This window comes from Oryzias melastigma, linkage group LG13 (genome assembly GCF_002922805.2).
Source record: "Oryzias melastigma strain HK-1 linkage group LG13, ASM292280v2, whole genome shotgun sequence".
Lineage (NCBI taxonomy): Eukaryota > Metazoa > Chordata > Actinopteri > Beloniformes > Adrianichthyidae > Oryzias > Oryzias melastigma.
The window spans coordinates 24,113,469-24,123,790 of record NC_050524.1 but is presented as its reverse complement, the minus strand read 5'-3'; the positions used below and the strand labels follow the sequence as shown (position 1 = coordinate 24,123,790).

The window sequence follows — 10,322 nt, the reverse complement described above, 5'->3', positions numbered from 1 at the left end:
TGCAAAGTACCAACAGTTTGACGGAACAGCAACAACAAAAAGAGGTAAAATTACGAAAGATTGTTTGAGCAGGTTCATCCGTGGTCTTCTTCTTGTTGCATTTGTAGATGATCATTATCAGAATCGTCGTCATAACAACGTCTCCAACGATGGCCGCCGCCAACAGCCATCCCTCCAGCTCAAAGCAGTTGTCACATCCTGGAAGATGAGAATCGACCAGGAAACTGGGGTTAGAACAGTAGAAATCACACGGATTACAAAGAAAATCTGGGATTTTTTAAATAAAGTTTCTCTCTTTCTTTAAAAAATAAAAATATATTAGTTCACTGCAAAATTACTAAAATGCATTTAAGTTTAAATACAATCAAATTTAGTAGATTTTACTCACCTTTGCCTTTTACATAAAAAAAGTATTTTTTACTACCACTTTCACAGTAATATTTGACAGGTTTTTTATACTCAAAAGTATAAGTGTTATTGTCATCATTTTTCAATCCAGGTCCCCGTTTTGTATATCCTTCTGGACAGGTCAGTGTGACGGTATTTTGTTTGAATTGTACATCCCCCTTAGAGTCTAGGATAGAAACAAAGTCATATCAGTAAAATTGTCTCAGTTTTATGCATTTCACACTTTTCATTTAGAGCATTGAAAAACAAAAAACCTTAGAGAAAGACAAACTGATTTGATTTCATTATTCTAAACAGAAATACTTCACTTTTTTCTTTCCTGCCTTCTTTAGACAAACAATTCAAACAGGCTAAAACATGTTTTTTTTGTTTGTTTTACTTTTTTTTTCAAACATGTAAGTTTCACATACTGTTACATGTTACAATCTAAACTGTAGTAATACAATTGCAGATGGAAATAATGTATTTTACAATCATGTTTGAAAGGTAGCAGAAAGACAGAAGCATTGCTTAAATTGTTGAAAGTTGTGAGTTTGGAAACATGTTGAGTGATATAAAAACTGTGTCATTCTAAAGTAAAGATGTCTTAGTCAGCATATTTAACGTGTTTATCATCAGATTAGTTTATGAATCTGAACAAAAAGGTTAAACGTTTGACATATTTACCTCCTTGGGCTCCCAGGGTGACGGCACACAGGATGAGAACAACCAGCACGATCTGAACTCCCATCATGGTGCTCGGTCTCCAAACCTTCCTCTGTCCTTTCGATCTGTCTTTAGAGAGGATTAAATCCAGAAAAGTTGCGTCCAGATAAAACCGTTTACATGAGCGTGACGGTGAGAGATGGATGTCTTCTGAGCGACTGGATCTTTCTCTGATGCTTTCACCCACTGAGCCTCACAGGAAGTGTTTTTTTTTCTGCCTCTTGAGATGAATTCACAGTTGAACCTCAAAATGAAGGCGAGCCGAGGCGTTTGAAACAAGTCAGAAATGGAGAAAAGCTGCAGATATCACAACGACTGCTGTGGAAATGAACCAAGATGGAGTTAACTGATGCTTTATGAGTTATTTTTTAAAATAAAAATACAATTAGTATTGCAGTAAATCAGAATGTTATGAATATTTAAGTAATAACTGAACAGATATTTCACCTTTTTGTAAAGTTCTCCAAACCCAACTTACTCTTATCTTCTGTTTTTGTGATTTTATTTGGAAAAACTTTTCTTATTTTTCATGAGTTCAGCTTCAGAATTTCTTCATTTTTTGTCATATTTTAACATCAGTCACTAGAAATGTGATCAACAGAATTGTTTCCTTCACTATTGTGTTGACACTGCTGAATGTGTCAGATGTGTGGCGTCAAGTTTTCTAAAATATTTCTGCTAATAACGTCAATTTTTTGTGTGTTTTGAGAAGTTTATTTATTTGTTATTCCTGTTAAATCATGTGTTTCATAAATATGATTTGATAAAATATGTTATGGGTAAAGGAAAAGAATCATAGTCCTTTTGTGGATTCTGTGATAGTGATAAACATAAATCTCTCTGTTTTTAAGATTATAGCAACAAACTAAAGAATAAAAAAATGTGAAGAACTATTCTAATAGATAGACTTCATGATTAGAAATTCAAACGACTTGAATGATCAAGTCTCTCTGGTGGATTCTCGTCTTCTTTTGTATTTTCAGTTTCACGTTGGAAGCTGTGAGTCCATTCTGACATGTTTTCAATCTTTGCTCTGGGCAGGACTGACGCACACTTTCCTATAGTGCATGTTGTTGCCATGCCTGTGGCAAAAATTGAGCAACTAAGTGCTGCTCTGCCCCCAAGTGGCTCAAACCAGGCTTGCACAGAAACAAAAAAAATCTATATTTGTAGTGACATAGTCCTGCTGTCAGTGTCTTATACAGTTTTAGATCATTTTTACGCACAGGTTTTCATTTCTTTCAAAACTAAAATCCCTCCGTGTGTAAGTAATACACCAAAACCTTACAAACATTTATTTTCTTATTATTTTTAATCTCAATAAACTCAATTTGTTCCACTGAACCACAAACTGTATCAGACAAAACTCTTGGAAGTACGTTTTCCATCCTCCAAACCCAAACAGTTGAATCATCCATCAGTAACGTGAGCGCAAAAACGATGCGTAATCTTCTCCAAGTGTCCAAATCTCTGCAGCTCCGCGGCTGCAGTTTGGGGTAAATGTGCGCGGCAGCTTGTCTGACGCAGCGTGAGCAGCCGCAGAACAGGTTGGTTGACCCAAAAGAATTTTGTCTTTACTCCAATCTGCGGGACGGCCAGGAAAGTATGACTTTGTTACTCCGCCCGACTTTATGGTGGGAGGGCGCTGAGTTTGAGGACTGCGGGAGTTTGGGGACGAGTCAGTGAGAGGGAAGGACTCGCGCGGACTTTTTGTTGTCATCTCTGACTCCGAGGGCTTTTATTTTCACGTCTGTGGAGCAACGGCGCGCTGCGTAAACTCCAACTCCTGCTCCAGCTGACACTCATCCAATGTGCGCAAACGGGCTTTATGTTCTGGCCGTCCTGTCTGGACTCGCAGCCTCAGGTGAGAACCCGAACTGGAGAGAGATTTAGATCCGATGTGATGTTCAGATTTGCTCAATTCTTCCATTTTGGCGCCTGAAAAAGCCGCGGATGATGTGTGGATGAGGGATTACGCAGCGTTTAGTCAGTAAACGTTCATGATGAGGAGGGATAGAAAGACAAAACAGGAAGACATCAACAATAACGACGCTCCCAAGTTAAGAGAAACCCTGATTGTTTTGTTGTAAGAGCCCCGCAGAGACCTGTAACCCCCCATCTCAGAGCGCCGTCGTGCGTCATCGGGAAGTGGGAGCTTTGGCACAGCCGCTTGTCATTCTTATAACTTAACGAAGTCACCGTCTTGGATGATGGTTCCATTGTCCGTCAAGGAAACCTCCTTTCCTGCTCCTTAACGCGCATCCACGGGCGCGCGTGAAGCCCAGCTTCCCGTTGGTGGGGGGTCCAGGAAACGTCAGGGGGACTATTTTTTTAATGTAGCCCGTCAGTCTGCTCAGACTGGCGCTACTAACACAAAGTCTGTGCTAATCAGAGCATCGTTCACCTTGAAGTAATCTCTAACCACCTCAGTCACAGGGATTACATCCATTGAACGTTTCCATCCGTGCAGCCATTGGCGCATCAGACTAGAGCTGCTTACTGTGAGCATGCGGCTGCAGATCTGTTAGAACAAGCGGGGCGCAATGTTTGGAAATGGTTTAAACAATTTCAAGAACAGATCTGAAGCATTTATAGTTTTTTTTCCTCTAACAAATATTGGTTTAAAAAGTACAAAAATGACCGTGGAGGATGTTTATATTCTTGTTAAATTTCTTTTTAGCAATTCTATTCTAAAGAAATACCAGGAAAATGTCTGTTTAACATAAATTTCTTTATTTTTTGTGTTTTATTTGACAATAAATGTTCATATTTCTGCCACCATCAAGGTGTGCAACTCTGAAGGTCTCTTCTTCCTCACGTGTTTCATCCATGCAGGTTTGTTTTGACTCTTCAGTGCGCCTCTGGACGCCTGATTCCATCTGGCAAAAATTAAACAAAACAACGAGATAATTATGAAGCCGCTTTCATAAATATGAAATAGTTTTGAGATGCATTTCAATCACCTGCAGTTTGGCTCTTCCTAACATCCCATCACTAACTAGAACATTACACAGGAAAAAAATGATCTTTTTCATGTTTTGCACTAACAAATCTATCAAAAACAGTGTTTTAATACTGTAGTAAAATAATCTTTTTTTAATGAAGAAAACGTGTCTTTATGACTCGAATCTGTTCTCTTTGTAATAATTATTTCTGGTCAGACTGGATTTCTTTTGGCAGTTCTGTTTTTTATTCATTTAAAGTAAATATTTCAAAAATTAGGACGTTTTGACTGATTTCTAGATGGTGTTTCTGCAGTACAAACGTGTCCTTTGAGCCACCTTACAACTTTTTTTGCTCCTATTTTTATCCAGTACAGAGAGGAAACTGCTGCCAAGGTTAAACTCTGACTGTTTTTAAAAACATGAACCCTCTGAATGTTGGTGTTTGAATGCATGTGAGAGTTTGGAAGAACTCCTATTGAAACTCGTTCATCTCAAGTCATCTACATTCACATGTCTGGCACTTTTTCATTTTCATCTCTGGAATGTGTTTTTTTTAGTCAGAGTTTTTGAAACCCAATCTGGATGGCAGATGGTCGTAACGTGTGAAATTGTTGTTGGCGGGAAAATGTTTGCGTTTTTAGGATTCAGGGTTCCCTTTTGTTTTAGGTTATGTTTACCTGTGTGGTGCGTTCAACAACACGCTAAATGGGCTTTCTTGAATGCACCTTTAGCAAAAGGTGTTCACACCGCACCGTCGCTGCCTGATACTGCGCCTGTACTCACAGTTGGAAGAGTCTGGGGGTCAAATGTCAAAGCAAAACCAATCTGGGGAATCTTTAATCCAGACTTGTTCTTTCATTATTCTGATACATCAGGGGTGTCAAACTCAATCTCTCAGGGGGCCAAAATCCAAAACACGCCTTAGGTCGCGGGTCGAACAGGATAAACATTTTGAACACTCTAAAACTACATTTTACTTCTAGCGTGGCAGGTACTGGTACTCTAACCCTAGCCTGGTCTGCGTCTGGTACCGGAGTACTGATACACATTAGGATACCGGTGCGGTCCATGTCCCAGTATCAGTACCAGTTTGCGGCCCGGAGGTTAGAGAACCTTGATTTAATTAGACGTCAAAAAACGACAATCTGGGGACACCCAAAACGTCAATTTTTGAGGTGGAGGGTCCCTAACCATGTGTCAACATATGATGACTTGAGGACAGGAATGTTGCAATATGGGCTTTTAATAACAAAAATATAAAATGATCTCGAGGGCCAGATATAATCACCTGGGCCTTGAGTTTGACACATGGGTGATATATGAACAATATGCTTTATGATTCCAGTTGGACACAAAGCGCTAAAATTATTTTCTCCTCTATGATCAATTTTCAACTTCTGTGTTTGGAAAGGACGTCACTACCAAATCTGAGTCCCTGATTGGTCAAAGTTTAACTTTTTGTACCTAACATTTTGTATGTAGAGCATGAAGACTGACTTAAAAGCTTGTGTAGTGACATGAGCGTTATGAATGCAGAAGCCTAAAGCGCACAAATACCCCTGTTTTCATAGAGTTTCATTGGAAGTGGTCATTTGAACACGTTTCTGAGTGCAGGGGGGAAGATAGCTTTAAAACTGGCGACGACATTTTCCAGTTGCCACCTTATTATGAAAGTTCAATGTCTACTAATCAATATCTTCTGCATGTCCACGCGTCTTTGATGATGGCTTTGGATTTGCTTTGTGATGTTAGAACTTAAAACTTTGCATTTGCGTTTGTCGTTGGATCTGGTCGTTAGACCTTAGCAGCAGTTGCTAGTGTTGTTAGCTCCTGTCATTTCACAGGAAATGCAGAAGATATTGCTTAGTAGTACATAGACATGAACACATGTTCAGTAAACTTGTTCAGTAGACATAGACAATGAATCAAAGATATAGACAGTGGACACAAAGACATATTTTTGACACAAATGGAACCCCATACGCCCAGTCTCAGCTAGACTCCGCCCTCAGTGGCCCCAAGATAAATGGAGTTTGAGCCCCCTGCTTTAAAGTCGGGATATTTAAATAGATAGTGTCATTTAAACAGTAATCATTCCGGTTTATGAGGCCAGACGTCTCTGCTAAGCGTCAGTTTGTAAGAAGATGTGGCTGTAAACGGATAAGATCTCTTTGTTGTTCTGTTGTTGGGTCACTGCCTAACGAACGGCAGACACCCGGGAGTCTCACAGACCAGATCTACATCTCCTGAGTCTGGATCAAATACAAGCATGGAGTCCCACAGTTCCTCCTGACCTTCACTTTCTCCTCTTTTGGTCGTGAAAGAGCAGATGCATGTTACTTTTCTCATGGAAGGAAACTGGCATAGCTCTGGAGCCGACATGCGCTAACATGTCCCGACTTACAGGTTTAGCACATATTATTGTGCACAGATGACGACAGATTAACAGACGCTCACACGGGTTAGTGCCGTCAGCTTCACCGCGCTGAAAGCTGGACTTGTATCTGTTTATTGGGATTCAGCTATTGTAGCTCTTTAATCTGGTTTCAATACCAGGTCAACAGCTGAAAACACGTCTGTGGTTTCTGACCTGCTGCCTATTGTTGACATACCTGTGAGACGCCTGTCTTTTGTGTTGAGTAAGGGTTTGAGGGCGTGGAGCGCCGACAGTGACGCATTCGTATGCAAGGCCACGCCGAGCCTCAACACAGACGGTTTACATGAGGCACATCTGTGAGGTGTTTAAGGCTCGGGATTGATCCAAACACGGCCTGGAAGGTTCTCTGCCGCTGAATGGTGAGCATCTGCGCTGGCGGCCTTATCTGGCACAAACAAAACCCTCTCCGCTTATCTGCATCTCAAACCGGGACCAATACACATTTTTCTGCTGACATCCAGCCGTTTGAGGGACTCCTCCCTCACAGCGTCTCCTCATGCCAGTTCCCACAAGCTTTAGGAGTCAATCTGATTACCCATCAGACGATCAGATTACATAAGTAACTGTCTTCTAAAGGCTACTGAAGCAGCAGAAATGAAACTAAATATGTCCACCTGCTCAAAGCAATTTACCTGTGAAGTCAGAATCAACACCACTTAAATGAGTGGAAAACCACCCAATCTGTAAAAACGGAATTCTTGGTACTGACTGGAATATTCCATTGCTGTGGGGGGACGGGGGAGGATGAAACACTTATACATGGTCAGTCTAATGTCTTATGTGGTTTGATTTTTTTCATTTTTATAACAAATTAATAATGGTAATGGTAAGTCCTCCCCTGGTTCCAAGTAAGAAGTGGCCACTGGTCTCAAGAAGCCAAAACTCCTTATTCTATTAGTCAGAATAACCATTCTTTTACATGTTTTGATCATCCTAATTTATTTTTCATGATATTATTTCTGTAGTAGTTCAAGTTACAAACTGACCAATCAGATGCTTCAAAAAAAGAAGGTGATCTCATGTCAATCAAACTGACAGAGTATGTGTAGCCAGCTTTTAGTGGTAGTGGTGTGAACTTCCAATACGCTCACTCCTGATTGGGGAGACTGGTTGCCAACGATGACTCAGACCGATTCGGACCAATCATTACTTACTAAGACTGGCTCCAACATGGCGATGTTCATATAGCGAAAAAATGTCGACTGAATTGACTTAATTTCGTCAGATCTGGGAGTAAGTCATTTTCTATGGATGATGTCACACTCGCTCGGTCCAGTTCTCATATACAGTCAGTGGGAAGAACGCAGCAGTATCTCTTATATTTTAGAATAACTGAAAACATTAAAAATGTAAACTGTTGAATGTAAAATATTTCTGATAAACGTCAAGAATTACAAATAAAAACCTTTTTAGTCCTGATTGGTGAAATTGGTTGCCATAGAAACGAGGACTCAGACCGACTCAAACCAATCGCTACTAAGGACGACTGGCTCCAACATGGCGATGTTCATATAGCGAAAAAATGTCGACTGAATTGACTTAGTTTTCACAGAGCCTGAAGGAAGTCATTTTTTATGGATGATGTCACACTCACTCGGTCCAATTCCCATGTACAGTCAATGGGAAAAATGCAAAAGTATCTCTTATATTTTAGAATAACCTTACAAAAAGTAAAAAAATATGATAGAAAAGTTTTTATTACATGAAGCAATTACAGTATAAGGACGGTGAGGCGTACTTTAGCAGCTTTTACATTTTACCAAAGCATTAAGACTATTTAACATTCTTCCAGAAGGCTGGACTGTGAGGTGTGCACACAAAAAAGAATGAATGTGAAAGAAACAAACAGCCATGTCTCTTCTGACTGTTCTAACCTGAAAGTCTGGATGTTACACAGACCAGCTAGGCAGTGGTTATGTTTAGAAAAGAGCTGGCACCGTGGGAAGACGGGAACATTTTCTATTTAGACCTAATATCTATGTGCTAGTCTGTTCTCTGTCCACTCTGGCACTGCTGAGACTTTTATAGCATTCAGTCTGTAAAAAGAAAAGTGTTATGACAAACTAAACATTTCTTTATTTTAGGTTTATCTCAGAAGTTTTTGAGTCTTTTTATTCGTCCAAAAGTTTTAGGAAGTTCAATGCAGCATCTTCAGAATCTGTTTTACAGCTGCATACGTCTGTTCTGTTACTTCGAAAATGTTCATCTTTGTATATAAATGTGTAATGTAGGCCTAAGTTAAAAGTAAGTGGGGTGTTTCTTAAGCTACGTTCACACCGGGCTAAAAAACACACGCTCAAGTGACCACTTCCAATATAAACCTGTGTTTCAGGCTTCTGCTTTCAAAACTCTTGTATTCACGCAGTTTTTCAAGTTTTTAAGCTTGTTTTAGGGCTCTATGTACAAGAGACTCAGCTATTGGACGTTAGACCAGTTGAACTTTGACCTATCAAAGGACTGCTATTGCTTGAGCAGGTTGTTGCTAGCTTGTTAGCATGCAGAAACATCTGGAAACTTGTCCAAATTCCCACCTTAATCCCTAACCACTAAAAAACTATCTAGTGCCCTGGATTTTAAAAGCATCTCAGACACCATACTCACGATTTTTATTTATTTTTTTGTCTAAACGGCGGATATGACATCATCGATTTCACGAAGTGAAAATCGAATCGATACCAACATTTTACTACTTCTATTAATTAATCAACTGTGTTCTGATTATGAAAATATAGATGGTTTATTAAAAACAACAGCTAAACACGTTTTTGTGCAAAAATTGTTCAAACGCAATGCATTGTGGTCTATATTCGCTAAAGTAGTGAACATCAATGCACACTAGTTTTTTGCAAAGACTTCTGGGAAATTTTGGAATTGTAGATTTGGACAGCACTACAAAATGACAAACACACTATATAGTGAGTAGTGAATCAATTCTGACATTTACATGAAATTGTATTACTTTCTACTGAAATATACACAAGCAAAAAGTTTGCAAGAAATCAAAGCACAACAGAACACAGATATAAAGTACATGCATGAAAGACGGGTCATTTATAACAAATTTCTGATTTTTCACCCAGAATCTAATATATATATATATATATATATATATATATATATATATATATATATATATATATATATATATATATATATATTATTTTAGCCAGTTTTCCAAAATGTAGAAGAGATTTGCTTTAAATCTATATGAAAGATGAGAGGCACAAATGTTTTTTTTGTTATTTGGACCTAAAAGTTCTTCAACACGCTTCTTTCCATGCCCCAATAGTACCGTCAGAACTATGAAATAAAATACAAAAGCTTAAACCAACCCTCGTTACAAAGTGTTCTCACACACAATAATAAATACAACACAAATCAAGTACACAATATGCAAAATAGAGACTTAATTTGCCTAAAGTTGCACATATAGACTTTTCACGTAACTTTAACACAATCTTGGACTAAAAATGAGTTAAAATGATAAAACAATGAAATCCATAGGCTGCATTAACTCAAGAGGAAAAACTTCAAAAACATCTTCATTCTTCTAGAAGTTACTCCACAGGCATAACACCTGCAGACTTCTCTTTTCTGGACCATGTGAGACTCATTCAGGTGGGGTAACTTGAATAACATCCCAATAGCAACGACAAATTACAAGTGGAACCAAAAGGTAAACTCCCCCCATTTAATTTCTTTTAAAAATCTCTTTAATTTTCAAGCTTTTTTTTTACATTTTAAAAACCTAAAGCACAGATTGTCTCTTCTACACTGCACCAATTTGTAATGTAATGAACTCCTGCCGCTCTGCAGAAACTATGTTC

General features: G+C 38.8%; 2 protein-coding genes across 3 annotated transcripts in view; one reads left to right on the top strand and one right to left on the bottom strand.

Moving 5' to 3' along the window:
• Positions 1 to 1,757, bottom strand: part of LOC112136422 (T-cell surface glycoprotein CD3 epsilon chain) — a 5,326-nt gene extending 3,569 nt beyond the window's left edge. The window contains exons 1-3 of one of the 2 annotated variants that reach the window (XM_024258109.2): positions 1,075 to 1,757; positions 389 to 574; positions 55 to 198 (exon numbers count right to left, since the gene is read on the bottom strand). In XM_024258109.2, coding sequence (XP_024113877.1) covers positions 55 to 198; positions 389 to 574; positions 1,075 to 1,141 — 397 coding nt within the window. In that variant the 5' untranslated portion in view covers positions 1,142 to 1,757. The remainder of the gene's footprint in view (positions 1 to 54; positions 199 to 388; positions 575 to 1,074) is intronic. The other variant, XM_024258110.2, reaches the window with a different exon arrangement.
• A 943-nt stretch (positions 1,758 to 2,700) lies between these two features.
• LOC112136480 (myelin protein zero-like protein 2) overlaps positions 2,701 to 10,322 on the top strand; it is a 28,908-nt gene continuing 21,286 nt past the window's right edge. The window contains exon 1 of the mRNA XM_024258194.2: positions 2,701 to 2,977. Within this exon, the coding sequence (XP_024113962.1) occupies positions 2,923 to 2,977 (55 nt within the window). The 5' untranslated portion in view covers positions 2,701 to 2,922. The remainder of the gene's footprint in view (positions 2,978 to 10,322) is intronic.